This window comes from Pogoniulus pusillus, chromosome 7, assembly GCF_015220805.1.
Source record: "Pogoniulus pusillus isolate bPogPus1 chromosome 7, bPogPus1.pri, whole genome shotgun sequence".
NCBI lineage: Eukaryota > Metazoa > Chordata > Aves > Piciformes > Lybiidae > Pogoniulus > Pogoniulus pusillus.
The window spans coordinates 1,023,165-1,043,144 of NC_087270.1; the positions used below are offsets into that span (position 1 = coordinate 1,023,165).

The 19,980-nt window shown below is 40.6% G+C and overlaps 1 protein-coding gene across 1 annotated transcript; it reads left to right on the forward strand.

The window, feature by feature from the left end:
• Positions 1-2,373: 2,373 nt before the first annotated feature.
• TMEM18 (transmembrane protein 18) lies at positions 2,374-6,872 on the forward strand. The gene is made up of 5 exons (XM_064145699.1): positions 2,374-2,649; positions 2,899-3,019; positions 5,000-5,054; positions 6,084-6,177; positions 6,271-6,872. Exons 1-5 carry the CDS (start codon positions 2,407-2,409, stop codon positions 6,358-6,360), a joined length of 603 nt encoding a protein of 200 aa, XP_064001769.1. The 5' UTR covers positions 2,374-2,406; the 3' UTR covers positions 6,361-6,872.
• The last annotated feature ends 13,108 nt before the right edge of the window (positions 6,873-19,980 follow it).

The following is a 19,980-nucleotide window of genomic DNA, read 5'->3' on the forward strand; positions in this document are numbered from 1 at the left end:
GATGAGGATCTTAATCGATTAGAAGAGGACGTAAAGAAGCTAGCTACCTCAGTAAAATCACTATCCGAAGTGGCATTGCAGAATCAACAAGGACTGGATTTGGTGCTATTAAAAGAAGGTGGCCTGTGTGTAGCCTTAAAGGAGGAATGTTGTTCTTATGTAGATCATACCGGAGTGGTAATAGATTCAATGAATGAGTTACAGAAACGATTAGAGCAACGCAAAAAGGAGAGGGGTGATGGAAAATCATGGTATGAAAATTGGTTCAACACATCTCCATGGACCACAAACATCCTATCCACACTAGCAGGACCAATTATTGTAATTATTATGGTACTAGTATTTGGGCCATGTATCCTGAAATATATTACAAGCTTAGTTAAAAATCGCTTTGATACTGTTAAACTGTTTATCTTAGCTTTGAGCAGAGACACAGGTTATAATACTGTACCCACATCAGAAGAGTCTTACAATGAATCAGAAGCAGGAATGTAAATAGGTTTCTTTAATAAACGAATGAGAAAAAGAAAAAGGGAGGATTGTAATAGGTAATTGTAATTGTTTAATCAAGAAACATTTTAATAGAGTGTTAAGTATGCCTAGCTGCAAACGGTAGTGTAGATACAGCTGTTGTAAATCAGGAAATATGCCTTACTACAGAGGTCATGCTATATATGGTAATGTGCAAAGAATAAGCTAGCTAACTGCTAAAAATTTCCAGGACTAAGCTTTAGGTACATCCTTAATTTTGAGATAAGAGAGAACATGCCACATGTGGGACTCGGGACATTAATCAGTCATAGTCCAAGGACTAAGCTTTAGGTACATCCTTAATTTTGAGATAAGAGAGAACATGCCACATATGGGACTCGGGACATTAATCAATCATAGTCCAAGGACTAAGCTTTAGGTACATCCTTAATTTTGAGATAAGAGAGAACATGCCACATGTGGGACTCGGGACATTAATCAGTCATAGTCCAAGGACTAAGCTTTAGGTACATCCTTAATTTTGAGATAAGAGAGAACATGCCACATATGGGACTCGGACATTAATCAGTCATAGTCCAAGGACTAAGCTTTAATTTTGAGAAAACATGCCACATATGGGATTCAGGATGTTAACCAGCCAAAGAAGTCCATATTTGGAGATGGGTTAACCAGAGGACACCTGAGGAGGACTGCTTACTTCATCCTCAACGACCACCAGAAGGGAAGGAAGACCCTAACCCAAAAGAAGGAACATGCGCAGAAAGGATGGATTTATGTAATTTGCAGGGTGGAACAACGCAGACAACATAGTATAAATATAGGCTAATGAAGAGACTTGTCACAGCAGTTGGCGGAGCGGTGACTCCCCTGTCGTCCAGCGCTGTAACTTTGCTCATATTCTACTTGCCTAATTGAATAAATTTGTAATCTGGGTACTTTGATTTTGAGTCATTCTCAATTTATAACAATCCTCCATGTATTGTTGCTATTGAGAATAAGACTACCAAAGACCAAAAATAAAACAGAGAAACAGTCCACCAGGTACCCTGTTGGAGAATTCTTGTTAGCAGAGGACACAGAAATGATAAACATGAGCAACTGTGCTGAGAAACGGCCTTGGGACACTGCTAGCCCAGGAAATCAAACTGTAAACAACTGAGCACCCCACACACAGCTGCAGAGTTAGATAGCCAAGGGGGCTGGAGTAGGTGGTCTGGAGGGCTGACCCTTAGAATGTTTTGGTATGCTGACCTATTGATGCCTTACAAGTAACCCTGTACCCTCTGGCTGTAACCAATCTTAAGCTGAGCACGCCTCTTGCTAGAATGCATATAAGTCACTGTATCACAGAAATAAAGTGGATTATGACCATCTAACCATACTGGTGAACAAAGAGTCATTTTTCCCACGTGCTCCACCGGCAGTACCCCACACTAGATTGCAGAACTGTGACCATGAAAAGGGACTCATTCACAGCAAAGAGCTGCATTTGGCTAAATGGTAGACTAAAGGAAATAATATATATATATAAAATACTTACAGATGTACTAACAAAGATTTTGAAAAGAAGCCAAAGCTTCACATGTGATCAAGCCAATGTGTCAGAAAAGTAATTCCACGGAAGCAGAATATGGAGAGACTTATGGCAGTATGGCATGTTCGACAAAGGTAACCCTACGTGTGGTGATAGGACACGTGGTGACAGGGCAAGGAGCAGCGATTTTAAACTAAAGTCCGTTTAGACGAGACATTAGGAAGTTCTTTACAATGAGGATGGTAAGATACTAGAAAAGGCTGCCCAGAGAAGTTCTGGACACCTCATCCCTGGAATTGCTTGAGACCAGGCTAGATGAGGCTTTGGGTAACTTGGTCTAGTAAGAGTTGTCCTTGCCTACGGCAGGGGGTTGAAACTAGATGACCTTTAAGGTTCCTTCGAGCTATTCTACGATTCCATGGCGCTCTCCCAAACGCCCAGCACACGATGGCCAGCGGGCAGAGACCCGGCAGCCCGCACCGAGGCTGCGCGAGCAGACGCCTGGCTGCCGCGGCAGAAGCTCAACAGCTCGCGAGACTTGGGTGGCCGCCGGAGCCGGCGCGGAGAGTGTCGCCATGGAGCAGCCTCTGAGCAGCCCGCCAGGGCTGTCCACCATCCTAGCGGTAAGGAGGCAGTCGGGGCCGGGCCGACTGCTCGCCCGGGGAGAGGGGAGGAGGCACTGGCTTGTGTGTGCGGGGCGCGGGTGAAACCCGGGCTGAGATATTCGCTCCTTCCTCAGGGGCAGGCTGTTGAGCGCAGTTCGTGACTGGAATGGGTTGTGGTTACCGTGAGGGAGAAGGAAGGCTGCTGGCTCTAGCTGCCTGGTGACAGTCCTTCTCCCGCGGTCTCATCGGCTGTCCTTTTGTCCGTAGAAGACGGACTGGTCCGAGCCCTGGCTTATGGGGCTGGGCGTTTTCCACCTCCTGTGCTTCCTTCTGACGTGCATCTCGTTCCAGCACTACCGGGTGCAGATAGGGCACTTCCTCTGCATGGGTGAGTCCGCTGCTCCTGCCCCCTGAGCTGGCTCTCGGGTGCTGAGGGGCATCTGCGTTGTTTATGCTGATACTGTTAAATAGCTTCTTTTGGTCTCTTGAGAACAACCGTTTTCTTCATGTATTTGCACAGTGCATGTGTTGTTTGCTTTGCAGCAAAGTAAATACAAACTAGTATTTATTTTGTAGGAATATTTTTTATATACATGCTAAACTGCAGCAGAGGCTGCTGTGACCTATAAATCTGGCTTTATTTGGTTACCAAGACTGTATGAAGTACTGACATAAAACTCCAGCCTTGGAGAGGATCTGGGCTAAAGTTGCTGCATGGCAAATGCTGTGTGGATCAGTGCTTCTCAAGAAATTATTGCTGTGCTGGAGAAGCAGAACAGAAATCAGCCGAGAGCTAGCAGTTCCTTTCTGCTCTGCCCTATTAGAATGCTGAAATTAAATGAATATGGCCAGCATTCATCTGCATTCCTTCCTGGAGCACCGGGTTCACTATTTGCCCTACCGACAGCTGTGATAATGGCATGGGAAAGAGAGCAAGAGCAGTTAGGTCTGTTGCAGTAGCAGCTTGTGTTATCTCAAGGACTGCGAGGCTTCAGCCTGAAAATCCGCAGTCACTTTGTCTAGACAAAGCTGTGTCTTTCTGCCTAATTGGCTGAAGATCTAGTAGCTTTGCAGAGAGTACTTGACTTATGATATCTTGGATTTGGGTTGCATCTGTACATTATGAGCAATACCTTGGTTGTAGCCATGGTTTGCTTTTTCTACAGAGTTTTTAAAATGTTTTACACTGTAGCTCTGCTCTGTCGTGCTTACAGGATAGTGGAGGAAGAATGAGCAAATGAAAGAGGTTTGCAGGCAAAAAAACACTTGAAGACTGTTCACTTTTAGAAATACCATTTAAAGAACAAGTCAAATTGGGAGAGGAACTCTAGCGTCCTCAAAACTTCAAATAATTCAGCTAAAGCTAAAGGTTTGATAACTGCAGAATTTAAGATGGCCTACAGAGGACAGAATAACAGTGTGTTTATTCAGGATACATTAGGCCCTATAAGAATACAAGCTTTTCTTAAATTTAGTACTCTTAATAACATTCAGAATTTCCAATGACATGCCATTTACTTTAGACTCTTTTTTATCTAAAGTATTCCTGGCATTACTAGCACTAGTTTGAGTGCCTAAGGTAGCACTGGCTTTTTAACTCATTAACAATGTAAATTTACAATTAATAAAAAGAGTGCATAAAAGTATCCCTGTTAAGTCCAAGCCTTGTTTATGCTTGAGAAACTAAAACCATTTTGGCTATATCTGAAATATAAATAATCCTGTGTTGTAGATAGTCAGAAAAAATGAGGAAATTATGAAATTGTCACATTGGTTTACCATGGCAGCTGAGCAGCTATAGGTATCTTCATACTGTGCAGTATAAATTAGAGATCACCCAGTTTTCACCTGACTGCAGCAGTCTGTCCTGCTATACACCTCCTGCTATACACCTCTTCAAACAAAATCCTATGCTTATGTATAATTAGTACCCTAACTTCAGATAATGAGGGTAGATAGAGCAGTCTGACATCATCACATCTGAAAACATAATTCCATACCAATCTGGGAGAGTGCTGGCCTTTCTTTTTACACACCTGACTTAGAACCAGTCACCAGGAGACTGCTGGAAAAAATACTGGGGTTTGGGGTTTTATTTGTATTTAGCCATTTGTATGCTGAGTTCTTTCTGTAAATTCAGTAGGATTTTATGTTTGTTTGGAATATAGTAGGTATATTTTGTGGTCACTTTATATTTCTTAGTATAAAACTGAATTTATCTCATGCTGTTAACTATTAAATGTGTAATAGTCTCTTCTGAGGACCATGGAATTCTCATGTCTGCTACATATATGTCTTTAGTATATATGGCAGAACTGATGGCAGCTTAAAGAAATACTGCATCTAATATTTTTCTTCTGTTGTACAGCAGGCTTAGTGTACTGCTCTGAATATATCAATGAATTGGCAGCTATGAATTGGAGGTAAATGTTTTCATTTTCATTTTTGTATTTGAATGCATGTTCTCCCAAACGTACTGTTTTCATTGTTCCATTCCCATAAAACTAAAGAGAATCACTCATGTCTCATCAGTAGTGTGTGGTGGCAGGGAGCCCGTTGCATTGATTAATATAAAACTTTTGGACAAAACCATATATTGTAACATAGTAACTGCTTAGCTTCCAAAGAAAAAATGGCTGATTTTTAATAGCTCACATAGATTTATCATATTGCTTAAGATCTAGGTTTATATGGCTGCTTGTAAAGTGTCTAACCAGAGGTCTAACACAAAAGCAGGTTTGATTAAGGGGAAAAGGACGTTAGCTTTTGATTTTTTTGTTTGTTTATTTCTTTTGTTCTTGTTTGGTTTCCTTTAGTAGAAAGTCATGTTTAATAAGCTAAACTTAAGCATCACTTCCCAGAAATATCAGTACTATTTTATATATTACATGCATAAAAAGCATTATGATTTGTCTGTTTTACCAAGCCTGTGTACCAGAATTAAACTGATGTCTTATTTTCATAACTGACCTTTCCCTGATGGAACTGGAAAATACATGTTTAACACTATGAAGATCTCTAATTCTAAGTGTATTTCACTTCAGGCATACAAGTCCTAAATTACACCTTTGTTACATGTATTATTTCAGTTTTCTCATACAAGTAAGCAAAATGCCTAAGAGTGCAATTCCAGGCACACTGCAGGATAAGCATGTTTCCTGATGCACAGGTCTATGAACTATTGCTGTCACATTTGTAAGTTACTTGAGCTATGGTTGCTTTATTTATTTATTTTTGCACAATAAAACTTAAAGACTCATCTTGTGGTAAATAATCATAACTAATGAGATACTGTCTCTTTGTTCCAACTTATTACAGTAGAGTTCTGCCCTATATTGGATATTTCAAGAAGCAGGATAATGTGTACATGTTGTACAGTTAGTATGAAAGTCTAATTGTATGTGAATTGCCCTGAATAAAGCGTCCTTTTATTTTTCCTTTATTTCTTCCAGGCTGTTTTCTAAATACCAATACTTTGATTCAAGAGGAATGTTCATTTCACTTGTATTTTCAGCACCACTGATGGTGAATACTATTATAATTGTGGTATGTATGCGCTAATTTTTTAATATGCTCTCATTAAATTGATAAGAAAATATATGTGCATTAGTTAAATTTAACAATTTGTTTACTTTTCAGGTCACCTGGGTTTACAGAACTTTGAATGTCATGACTGAACTGAAGATGTTACAGCAGACAAAGAAAGTAGAAAAAGAGAAAAATAAGTGAAAGTGCCTAACACCATTTAATTAAAAAAATTAATAATGCATATCCAGATAATATTTCCTTTTGTGTATTTATCCAGAAACAGCACTGTTTTTGTATCTGATGTCAGGAGGACTTTGTAGCCTGTGGCCATGGACAATGAAGTGAAAGCAGGTACCTGGAATATATTCGAACTGTCTGTGACATTGGGGTTTTGTGCTCTTCAATGTAAGATGGTTTTCCACCATGCCCAAGACTGTTAGTATTGGTGAGATGCAGTCATCCAGCCTATTTCCATTTGCCTGTGTATTTTTAGCTATGTCTTAAATGTGTTTATCGGTTATCCAGTCTCTTGCTACTTAAGCCAATGGGAGCAATGTTTTGAAATCAAGTAAATGAGGGACTATATTCAGAATACCTCAGGAATGCATGCTTCTGTGAAGCATCTCACTTCTATATAAATTAAGTTTCATATTTCTTATGTGTGTTGTGTCCCCAACGTATTTTAGAAATAAAATTATCCGCTGTATCTTAAATTGTTTATGTTATTTTTTTTCTTAAAATAATTCAGTTTGGTTGTGTAAGTAATTTAAAACAATCTCTGATTTTCTTTCTAGTTACATTTAATGGTTTTAATGCCATGAGAAAAATATATTTTTAAAAAAATGGTTTCATTTTATATATTTTTATATATTTTTTACATTTTTTTTACTTATTTGTAGAACAGAATTAGGGAGGAAACTTTATAATCTACACGATTTTGTTGCTTTTATTTATACTTTAATAAACTGAAAATCAAAATTAGTGAAAATGAAGAGCATTCCATTTTGCTCAGAGCAACCTGGTTTTATTGGATTAAGAAAATTTTGGGGGAGGAATGAACACAAAGGAATATTGTCCACACATACTTAGTAAAAGATGTATCTGGAAGCAGTTAAACCTGCGTTTATTAACTGGGAGACCTAAACTTCTGTGTAAAACAGATGTCATTTAAAACAGAAAAGATTATCTACAGAATTGGGCCTAGTCTAATGTGAAAAACAATTTGGTATGAAAATGCAGAACACTAAAGTTTTTAAGCTAAGTATTAAGTGACATTAATTTTAAATGCCTGATTTGTTTCCACAAGAATGGAAATACAGACTTGAGGCAAATAAGCAGATGCATATGCATATTCAGTTTGCATGTGTTCTAGTTGGCAAAGGTCTTTCTGGAGGGCTTCACAGCATTGTGGAAGGGTAGAGCAGTGTTAGTCTGGGATCCATTTCTTCACCTTTCCCAAATGTGTGGAGCATGGCTCTTCACGCTTGTTAACAGTAGTTGCAGACAGCTAGGCTGCTTTATATGAGTAAGTGAAATAGATGGGGGTTTACAATTAAGAATAACCTCAGAACTGTTAACAGCTGTTTTGTCCCATTTTGGTGCATTTTTTTGGATGCAGTGTCAATTTTTGGTGCAATGTTGAGTAGACAGCTGTCACTCCTCCATGTAAACATTTCAAGTACTCTGGTAGATAGAATCTGTCTTCTGTTTTGGAGGAATTAATAGGATATCCCAATAGCTGCAAGTTAAGATGTGGCACCCAACTTCAGGACCCAGTAACAGCCCTGTTTGGTTTTATGCAGATAGATGTAGTCCTCCTGGTCTGGTTTAGAAAAGTTTGGCTTTACTGTCATGGTTTGATGGGAAGAGGTTTGGAGTTTTATATGCAGCCCTAAACACAACCACACAAATGTGCTCCTGACTCCCCTTGTGAACAGTGCACAATAATAGCACAGTTGTTCAGAGGAGTCACACACTTACAATTGTAGTATCTTGTCATGCTGATATGCCACCTGTTATCACTACCCTCTGGCTTCATAGCCTCCATGAATTCACAATAAATAAGATGTTTCAGAGCAGCTAAGCAGCTAGTCTCTTGCAGTGAAAAACAATGTGCTTTATTTAGTACATCCAAGGCAAACTTTTCCTGAAACCATTCAGTATTTTATATTCTTTCCTCTGTGTGAGACAGAAAAGTATGTGAAACTGGTAAGATAAAGCAGTTAGAACTGTTCTTGCTAGTGTAACAGACAAAATTACTTTTTCTGTGTGTCCGGTTTTGTGTTACTCTTGCTTGGCTCAAGATTTATTGGAAAAATTCTCTCTGCTTTTGGGTGTCTTAGGTGGAAAAAAAAATCTTGTGATTGCTTAAATTCTTACTCTTTCTCTCAGTGCAGTTGACCTTTCAGGCAGTATTTCATTTTATTGTGAATTACCAGGGTAATTTTGCACTTTAATATATGATCCAGAGCATTACAGCCCTTTAACAGAGCTAAAGAGCAAAGAACCCTGGAATGTGAGGGGCAAGCCCTTTATTTTTAATTAGCAAGTGAAAATTCAGTCACGCTGTACATGCGTTATGTATGTCTTTTGATTTTTGATAGCGCTGACCTAATGTGGTAGCTAACAGGCAGGTACTACTTGTTTTAGAAAGTATCAACATGATGGAAATTTTTCAAACTATAAACAGCTCCAAATGCCAAAATTATATGAATACTATTTCAAAGGATGAACATCTCACATTGTACACTTCAGAATTGTAATCATGTTGTTTTTAAACTTTGACTGGCTACTGAAACTGTAGGTAAATGCAGTATAAAATTTTACAAACACACAAAAGTGGTTTCTATGTTTGTCAGAAAAATAGTCCCATTTTCCACATTTCAGAAAGACTCAAGCTAACCTCTGGATAACCCTGCCTAAGAAACACTAAGTTTAAGAGCGAAGTTTGGTTTTTAGAAAAGTGCCTTTAACCATAGGAGAAGCCTTCAGAATTTAGTAAAGCCTGGCTTTTCTGCATGGTATGTCTGGATTTATGAAATGATACTACAATAGCACAATGTAAGGGCCTATTTGCTGACAAACTGAAATAATTACATCATGAATTTAGAGACGTTTGCCTACTTAGACTGTTTTATGTTGTGAATGAGAGCCAAAATATTTAAGGCTGCTGGAACAGCTTTGCTTTTAATTGGGAGACCTGAATTTAGGTTGCTTGTGAAAGAGCCTGTTTATTTCAATCTAGAACATTTATACAGAAAAGGTGGTAGCTGCTCACTGGGGTCCTTTGGAAGGTAAGAGGACACAGAGGTGATTTGTTACTGGTTCTGCATCTTGCAGGTAGTGATTCAAATCTTCAGCCTTCCCTAACATCTTTCCACAACAGCACGTGGTATCAAATGGTGAGGGAAAACATTAAAAGGGAGAAAGTCATATTTGCCTGTCACCTTCAACAGAGTAGAAAGTAGTTCTATTGTATATAAATCTGTGAAAAGCTAGATTAGCAGAATTTAGTTGGCAAGCTTCCTGGAGTTTGAATTTGCCTTGTCCCATGTGAAAAGTAATAACCGAGATGAGATGAGATGAGATGAATTTCTAATGCAAACCTAGAATTCTCTTTTTCAACATTCACTGAAATGCCATGGAGGTGCATTTTCACTTTTTGGTCCAATGACTTTCATTATTCTAGACAAAAGAGAACATATTGAATAAGAGAATGTGAATGTCTTTGCTCAGGTAGCATTTGCTAGCTTAGTAGATACATGTTTTGGATATCCCCATCTCCCACGAAAAACAGCTATCTGCCAAAGGCAGGAAAGTACAGAAAATTGAGGTTTCCTGCATCCCTCTGCATATTCTAGAGAACTTTGAAGGACAGGCTTACAACTCTTAACTAGCAAGATCCTAAAAGAAGGTGTCAGATGGTGATCTGCTGTGGCTGTAAATCCCCAAGGGAGCCGGAGTCTATGGAGACTACTAGTTGCTTGCTGGACTTTCAGAATCGTAAACTCAAATCTTCAACTCTTTTTTTTTTTTTTTTTTTCTTTTGTAGGAACTTGGAATGTCAGGAGAAAGAGAAGCAGTGATTCTTTATATGAACAAGACAGAAGAGAAAACAGCTGTAGTGTAGAGGATGATCTATTTCTTTAAATACAGCTAAACCTTCAGGTTTTATTGTAAGCTCAATTTAAAAGCAAAATTTCACTTTTTGGTCTAGATGAGCTTTTATGATTAATATATCAAAGTATGTTTCTGCTTAGGACATTCACATGCTGTGTATATTTTTTTATTTTTAAATATTTTAAATATTTTAAACTAAGGATAAAATACTTCAATGTATTTCAAGAAAATACAGGTATTAATGTGCTTTCTGTGCATCAAGGGGAGAGATCATTACAGCTGACAGAACCAGCCACTGGATGTCAGTGTCTAACACGCAAAAGCTTACTCAAAGCTTTCCTTTTGAGCTGAGACTGTGGAGTTTTCTGCTGTAGTTTCTCAAATACTTTCTGCAGCATTTTGGAATGGACAGGAAGGCTTGGATCGTAGCCTCTGAATACATAAATATTTATCTGAGATCCAAGGTACATCTCCAGTCACTTTCAAATGTTTATTGATGTTCTTGTTTTTTACATTAAGTGTTTCTTTAAGTGGTGCTTTTGGAGTCAAGACCATTTGGAGTAGTTTGTGTTTTAAAGCTTCTTAATGTGACAAGGAAGCAAATACTCCATTCATTCATACCTACATTTCATGTCAAGAAGACTATCTTCAACCAATTGAAAACAACAAAAAGTAATTACATGGTTGTGTAAGCAATAGGCAGGAAAGCTTACTGAAGCACTCGGGGTGGTGAACTGACAGAACTTGTGCGTGTCTTCTAGTTTTTTGTGATTTACCCTTGTACAATGCACCACTACCAAGCCTGTCCTTAGTGTGTTATGTACCTAGGAGTCACAGTCATGATTGAGATTCTCAGAAGTTACTTCGGAATTTATCCACCATCTGGAAAATGGTACTTAGCAGTGCCCAGAGGGATTATCACAGTATCATCAGGGTTGGAAGAGACCTCACAGATCATCAAGTCCAACCCTTTACCACAGAGCTCAGAACTGAACACAGTACTCAAGGTGTGGTCTAACCAGTGCAGAGTACAGGGGCAGAATGACCTCCCTGCTCCTGCTGACCACACCATTCCTGATGCAGGCCAGGATGCCATTGGCTCTCTTGGCCACCTGGGCACACTGTTGGCTCATGTTCAGGCGGGTATCGATCAGCACCCCCAGATCCCTTTCTGTTATGACTTCATTTGAGCAGTTGTAGATGTGGAGTTCTTCACTTGATGTTAACTTTTGTGTATTTGGTTTTGAACCTGTTTCTATTTATCCTTGGAGTTGCCTGAGTTTTGTTTCCACATACCACCTCTTTTGGAATATAGACTTTCAGTTTGAATGGACTTGGGTCACCTTCCCAAGATTATGTGAATGCACATAGACATAACAACTCTGAAAAGAGACAATTACAAGCCAGCATGCTTGTGAAATGCCAGCCTCATAACTCAAACCCAATGTGCTTTATGGATCTCTATTCCGTAATCTACCTTTATCTGATGAATTCCTCCAAACTGTGGCTGTACTTACACCACTGTTTTGCTGTAAAACTAAAATAGTCTTGTACTGAGTAGCAATTATCTCCTTATAAACTGTAAGAACCTTTCTCATATAGTTCCACAGGCATAATGAAGCCAGGGCTGCAACTGATGATACGTTACACTGCTACAAGCACCAACTGCAAGTGGTCCCACTGAAATTGTGGTCCTGTTTTCTTTGTCACTGTCCAGAGTTAGAACCATTTTAAACTAATGTCAGTGTCAAATGTGTTGCTTCTTTCATCTGGAAATGTTGTAATAATTAGCAAGGCATTCAGCAGAACTGACTGAAACAATACACATTTCTAAAAATCTTGGATAAGGTCCAAGTGCCATTTCTACCACACTTGCTAATAAAGCCCTGACTCAGAGAAATAGCAATCCTGTGTGCATGATCCAGCACAAACCTGGGAAGAGGACTTTGCACAGTCACCCAAGGGATGGTAGAATGAAGTTCAGCTGGACAAAGAATTCTAGGCTAGAACCCTTCACTGAAATCATCCTTACCTCTCAGGATTGTGTAATGTGTACATCTAGGTAGTTTCAATAATCAGGGTGGGATGTGAAGCTTTTTTGTATTATTAGGGCTGATACGGCTTCACATTAAGGAACAAAGAGCTCAGAAGGGTTTTAGCATGGTAGAAACAAGCTTTCAGAAATCCTTCAAATCATTTAAGTAATCATACTGTGGAACTGGGTTAAATACAAGACTAAAGATGGAAGTATGCCATTCAGTTGCTGTCTATGGTAATGATCTACCAAACAACTCACTAGTAATATGTCTTGAAGTAACATATAGTAGCATCTACAAGGCATGAATCATTTTACCTTCATAATTTTGAGAGCCACTAATACCATAGTCTTCACTGTGATTTAAGGATTAGTGAGATTAATCACATTCTTACGGTCACCCAGGAGAGAATGTGATTTGTAAGGTTTGTACTCAAGCATAAGCATCACCAAAAAATCACAAAGCTGATGTGTCAAAGAAATAATACAGAATTTTCACCCCCTCATGGCAAAGGTTTTTCTGGCAGAATCCAGGGAAATGTAAGATTGTTGGTTTTTCAAAATGCATTCAACTCACAGCAGTGGTGTAAAATGGGATTAAAATTATATTTAGTGGCTTAAAGTGTTAGCTTTGTAGGTCAATTGACAGCAAGACTGTCTGTAAGAAGTCACTATCTGGCTTTTGTTTACAATCACAAGGTCAAAGAGAACAGTCCAGTTTTACCTATTTTCTTGTTTCAATCGCCCTAAATCCTAAATTAAACTGATCACTCTACAGTAATTATCAAAAAGCAGGACACAGCCTCCCTCTGATTAAGAAGAGTTAATTTGAATAAAAAGCTCATTAGGCTGGTCTATTTCTATTGGCTTATTGATTTTTACCATCAAAAATTCCAACTACTTAGTGAACAGTGTTTGTTATTCAAGTGTTCTGCTTTCCTCACATTGTAGGAAGACCAAATGTGACAAGCAAAATTCATGGAATTGGAATTTATGAATTTCAATACTCCAATGCTTAAAAAAAAGACATGGAAAAGCACTCTGAAATCACAATTGTGGCAGAAACAGAGGCAGCAATGCCAGAAAAGTAGCTGTCACTTCTTCAGCTCCTGAGAGCAACTGCAATTGTTCCAACAGTTGCAATTTCTCTCACAACAACAACAATCATTGTGTACACCCTACATGCCATGTTCAGCATTAGGGGTGCCCTGCCTCCAGCCAGGAGGAGGAAAGGGATAGTGGAGAGAACCGAATCTATTGGAATGTATTCATTAGGTGGCCTGGCAATTCAAGAGTTCGGAAATACAGGGCTTTAGTTGACACAGGTGCTCAGTGTACTTTATTGCCATCTAATTGTAAAGGGACAGAGTCCATATCTATCTTTGGAATCACTGGTGGATCTCAAGAGTTAACTAAGGTACAAGCTGAGATCAGTTTAACTGGTAAAGAGTGGAAGACACATACTATTGTAACTGGTCCTGATGCGCCTTGCATTTTGGGAATTGACTTTTTGAGGCAAGGTTGTTTCAAAGATCCTAAGGGTCACAAATGGGCTTTTGGTATAGCATCTGTAGAGATTGAGGATGATAAATTGAAATTGTCCATTAGACCTGAACTTTCTGATGAATCTGCAGTTCTGGGACATCATGACATAGAGGACCTGGAAGTGCCAATTGCAACTCAAACTGTTCATCATAGGCAGTACAGAACTAACCGTGACTCTTTGTTGCCCATTCATCAGCTGATTCGTCAATTGGAGAGTCAGGCTGTCATCGAGAAAGCTCATTCACCTTTCAACAGTCCCATCTGGCCTGTGCGCAAACCTACGGGCGACTGGAGACTGACAGTTGACTTTCGTGCCCTCAACGAGGTGACGCCACCCATGAGTGCAGCTGTGCCGGACATGCTGGAACTCCAGTATGAGCTGGAATCGAAGGAGGCTAAATGGTATGCAACAATAGACATTGCTAATGCTTTCTTCTCTATTCCCATAGCAAAGGAGTGCAGGCCTCAGTTTGCATTCACCTGGAGAGGAATCCAGTACCAGTTCAATCGTTTGGCTCAGGGGTGGAAACACAGCTCAACCATCTGTCACTCAGTCATCCACAATGCACTGGAGAAAGGTAAAGCTCCAGAGCACATCCAGTACATCGACGACATCATTGTGTGGGGCCAAACTGCTGAGGAAGTCTTTGAGAAAGGTAACAAAATCATTGACATTCTGTTGCAAGCAGGTTTTGCCATTAAGAGAGACAAGGTCAAAGGAGCTGCCAAGGAAATTCAGTTTCTGGGAGTGCGGTGGCAGGATGGTCGCCGTTACATTCCTCAGGATGTGATCAACAAAATCTCTACCATGGCAGTTCCCACCAGTAAGAAGGACACACTTTCTTTTCTTGGTGTGGTGGGATTTTGGAGACTACACATTCCTGGTTTCAGTCAGATTGTCAAACCTCTGCATGATGTGACTCGTAAGAGAAACAATTTCGAGTGGGGACCTGAACAACAAGCAGCCTTTGATCAGATCAAACGAGAAGTAGTCCATGCAGTGGGCTTGGGACCTGTGAGATCTGGTCCAGACATTAAAAACATTCTGTACACGGCTGCCAGTGACAATGTCCAACTTGGAGTCCTTGGCAGAGAGCTCCAAATGAGACACGTGGTCGTCCACTTGGTTTCTGGGGACGTTGTTACAGAGGTTCAGAGACAAATTACACTGCAACTGAGAAAGAGATCCTAGCAGCCTATGAGGGAGTGAAAGCAGCTTCTGAAGTGATTGGAACTGAGTCACAATTGCTTTTAGCTCCTAGACTGCCAGTTCTTAACTGGATGTTCAAGGGCAAAGGTTCATCACCGCATCATGCCACAGATGCAACCTGGTCTAAATGGATGGCTTTGATAACCCAACGAGCACGAATGGGTAATCTTGACTGACCTGGTCTAGTGGAGGTGATCACCAACTGGCCGGAAGGCACAGACTGTTCCAAACCTCCGGAGGAGAAAATAACGCGTGCTGAGGAAGCTCCTCCCTATGGTGATCTCTCTGATCAGGAAAAGAGCTATGCTTTGTTCACAGATGGTTCCTGTCGTCTTGTTGGGAACAAGCGAAGATGGAAGTCAGCGGTTTGGAGTCCAACCAGGAGAGTTACCGAAACGAAAGATGGAGAAGGAGAATCCAGTCAGTTCGCTGAGGTAAAAGCTGTTCAACTTGCTCTTGATGTGGCTGAACGTGAGAATTGGCCTATCCTTTACCTCTACACCGACTCGTGGATGGTAGCCAATGCTCTATGGGGTTGGCTAAAGGACTGGAAGAAGAATGGTTGGCAGAGGAAAGGAAAGCCTATTTGGTGTGCTGATCTATGGCAGGACATTGATGCACGGCTGGAGAAAATTCCAGTGAAGGTGCGGCACGTAGATGCACACATGCCTAAGAGCAGAGCAACTGAGGAACATCAACATAACCAGAAGGCAGACCAAGCTGCTAAGATTGCTCAAGTTGATACCAACTCTGATCTTGACATTGACCTTGATTGGAAACACCGAGGTGAGCTGTTCTTAGCTCGGTGGGCCCATGACTCATCTGGACATCAAGGCAGAGATGGAACTTACCGATGGGCTCGCGATAGGTCAATTGACTTGTCCATGGACGCTATCACCCAAGTCATCTATGACTGTGACATTTGTGCTGCTATTAAGCAGGCTAAGCGAATCAAGCCCTTATGGTATGGTGATAGATGGTCAAAGTACAAGTATGGTGAAGCCTGGCAGATTGACTACATCACTTTACCTCGATCTCGTTCTGGCAAGCAGTATGTGCTGGCGATGGTAGAAGCCAGCACTGGATGGTTGGAAACCTATCCAGTTCCGCATGCTACTGCACGTAACACCATTGTTGGTTTGGAGAGACAAATCTTGTGGAGACATGGAACTCCAGAGAGAATCGAGTCAGACAATGGTACTCATTTAAAGAACAATCTTGTGAAAAACTGGGCCAAAGAGCATGGTATTGAATGGATCTATCACATACCCTACTATGCACCAGCTTCAGGGAAGATTGAACGCTACAACGGTTTGCTGAAAACGACCGTAAAAGCCATGGGGGGTGGAACTCTGAAAGACTGGGACAAACATTTAGCAGAAGCTACCTGGTTGGTAAATAGTAGAGGTTCAGTAAACAGAGCAGGACCTGCACAATCAGATTTGGTCCAAACAGTAGACGGTGATAAAGTTCCTGTTGTACGTGAGAAGAATCTGTTAGGGAAAACTGTTTGGGTATTATCTCCTTCGGGCGAAGGGAAACCTGTCCGAGGGGTGGTTTCTGCTGAAGGTCCTGGTCATACATACTGGGTAATGCAGGAGAATGGTGAAATCCAGTGTATTCCACAGAGAAATTTAACCTTAGCTGAGAGAGTTTAAATTCAAGTTGTTAGGAGTTTTCTGTTCTAGGTAACATCGGCGCCCAACACTGAGAGAATCTACGATAGAATCTACAGTACGTGAGCACGAACCCAACATCACCTGAGAGTCCCTGTTCTGAGCTTTTGAATCACCTACATCTGATTGAAGTGTGAAATGAACTTGTATATATTGTTTTAGTGTAAATATTGGTTTAGATTAGATTGGGTAATTCTCAGCAATACTCTGAGCGAAGTAGACAAGGGGTGGATTGTGCTAGTTTGAAGCAAGCTGGAATGTTTTGGTAAAAGAACTTGATAACAGGCAGTGGAATGAAAAACATGGTGTCAACTTCTCTCACAGTCTCGCTGAGAACTCTGGGAAGAAGAAAGACTTCTTCTCCATTTTGTCTCTTACTCTTGCTTTTGCCTTAGACCTGGTCACATCTCATTAACCCTGCTCCTACTAACCTTGCTCCCTAACCTCTTGGCTGCACCTCTTTTCTTCCTGAGAACTGGGGTAAGGTTGAGAGGGCCGGGGGAGGTGTTGGGGTGGTTTGAAAGCCCCTCCTGGGGACTTAGGTTTCTGGGAGGGGAGTTGTGCTTTTGTATTGTTTATCCTTTGTATATTTCTGTATATAATTGTATATAACTGTATATATTGTAAATAGCTGCTTGTAAATTCTGCTAGCTGTAAATAAATTGCTTCATCTATATTCCCAGGGTCCGTCTGAGTTAGCTGGGGCAAATACAAAAGTGTGGGGGGGCGGGGTAACCCCCAAACCATCACAGCTCGGTGGGCCTATGACTCATCTGGACATCAAGGCAGAGATGCAACATACCGATGGGCTCACGATAGGTCAATTGACTTGTCCATGGACGCTATCACCCAAGTCATCTATGACTGTGACATTTGTGCTGCTATTAAGCAGGCTAAGCGAATCAGCCCTTATGGTATAGTGAGAGATGGTCAAAGTACAAGTATGGTGAAGCCTGGCAGATTGACTACATCACTTTACCTCGATCTCGTTCTGGCAAACAGTATGAGCTAACGGCGGTAGAGGTCAGCACCAGATGGCTGGAAACCTACCCAGTTCCACATGCAACTGCACGTAACACCATTGTTGGTTTGGAGAGACAAATCATGTGGAGACATGGAACTCCAGAGAGAATCGAGTCAGACAATGGCACCCATTTCAAGAACAATCTTGTGAAAAACTGGGCCAAAGAGCATGGTATTGAATGGATCTATCACATACCCTACTATGCACCAGCTTCAGGGAAGATTGAGCACTACAATGGTTTGCTGAAAACCACCCTAAAAGCCATGGGGAGTGGAACTCTGAAAAACTGGGACAAACATTTAGCACAAGCTACTTGGTTGGTAAATAGTAGAGGTTCAGTAAACAGAGCAGGACCTGCACAATCAGATTTGGTCCAAACAGTAGACGGTGATAAAGTTCCTGTTGTACGTGAAAGAAATCTATTAGGGAAAACTGTTTGGGTATTTTCTCCTTCAGGCGAAGGGAAACCTGACCGAGGGGTGGTGTCTGCTGAAGGTCCTGGTCACACCTACTGGGTAATGCAGGAGAATGGTGAAATCCAGTGTATTCCACAGAGAAATCTAACTTTAGCTGAGAGAGTCTAAACTCAGAGTGTATAATACAAACTGTTAGGAGTTTTCTGTTCAAGGTACCATCGGCATCCAACAATGAAAGAATCTACTAGAGAGTGAACAGTATGTGAGCACGAACCCAACGTCACCTGGGAGTCCCTGTTCTGAGCTTTTGAATCACCTACATCCGGATTGAAATGTGAACTGAACTTGTATATATTGTTTTATTGTAAACATTGGTTTAGATTCGATCAGATAATTCTCAGCGATACTCTGAGGGAAGTAGACAGGGGTGGATTGTGCTAGTTTGAAGCAAGCTAGAATGTTTTGGTGAAAAGAATTTAGCTGTGAAAAGGAAAGCAATGGTTGTGTCTCTTCTCTTACAGTCCCCCTGAGAAGTCTGGGAAGAAGAAGAAAACATTAGATAACATTCTCCATTTTGTTTTCATTCTGCCTTTGTCTTCAGACCGAGCCACATCTCCTTAACCTCACTGCCACTAACCCTCCTTCTTAACCTCTTGGCTGCACCTCTATTCTTTTCTCAGGATTTGGGGTAAGGTTGAGAGGGCAGGGGGAGGTGTTGGGGTGGTTTGAAAACCCCTCTTGGGGACTCAGGTTTCTGGGAGGGGAGTTGTGCTTCTGTATTATTTATCCTTTGTATATTTCTGTATATAACTGTATATACTGTAAATAGCTTCTTGTATATTCTGCTAGCTGTAAATAAATAGCTTCATTTATATTCCTGGAGCCCATCTGAGTTAGCTGGGGCAAATTCAAAAGTGTGGGGGGCAGATTATGGCCTAAACCATCACAATCATCTGCATCTTTTCAGGAGCCTCTCACACTGGAGAAAGAAATCTGATGCTAGGCTGTTTACATGAAAACCCCTGAGGTCAAATTTTCTTGTTATTTTGGCGAGAGAAAAGACTGTCCAGAGTACGTATGAATTCTTATTATAACTCTGATCAGGAAAATGATAGGCATTGCTATGATGCATCATTCTGCATCTTTTTAGGAGCCTCTCAAAATGGAAAAGGAAATTTGGTCCTAGGTCATTTCTGTAAAAACACCCCAATTTCACATTCCTTGCTATTTGGTCGAGAACAAAACCTGGTCAGAAAATGCATTCATTCTGCATATATCTAGGAGCAGGAAAGTGATAGGCATGAATAGGATGCATCAAAGTGCATCTTTTTAGGGGCCTCTCAAATGGGAGATGGAAATTCGCTCCTCGGTCGTTTCATTGAAACCCCCCATTTTCAATTTTTTTCCATTTGGGTAAGAACAAAACCTGTTCAAAAAATACATTCATTGCCCTTAAAACTCTGAGCAGGAAAGCAATGAGCATGAATATGATGCATTATTATGCACCTTTTTAGAACACCCAATTTTCACATCAAGTGCTATATGGACAAGAACAAAACCTCTTTAGAAAATGCATTCATTGGCCTGATAACTCTGAGCAGGAGAGGGATAGGCATAAATATGATATATCATTCTGCATCTTTTCAGGATCCTCTAACGTTGGAGAAAGAAATCTGATGCTAGGTCATTTCCTTGAAAACCCCCCATTTTCAGTTTTCTTCCTATTTGGACGAGAACTAAACCTCTCCAGAAAATGCATTCTTTCTGCTTATAACTCTGAGCAGGAAAGTGACACG

Coding starts and splice junctions, on each gene's coding strand:
- TMEM18 (XM_064145699.1), top strand. CDS start 2,407: ATGACCTTTAAGGTTCCTTCGAGCTATTCTACGATTCCATGGCGCTCT. Junction 3,020..4,999: donor AGGGCACTTCCTCTGCATGG/GTGAGTCCGCTG, acceptor TCTGTTGTACAG/CAGGCTTAGTGTACTGCTCT. Junction 6,178..6,270: donor TGAATACTATTATAATTGTG/GTATGTATGCGC, acceptor TTTACTTTTCAG/GTCACCTGGGTTTACAGAAC.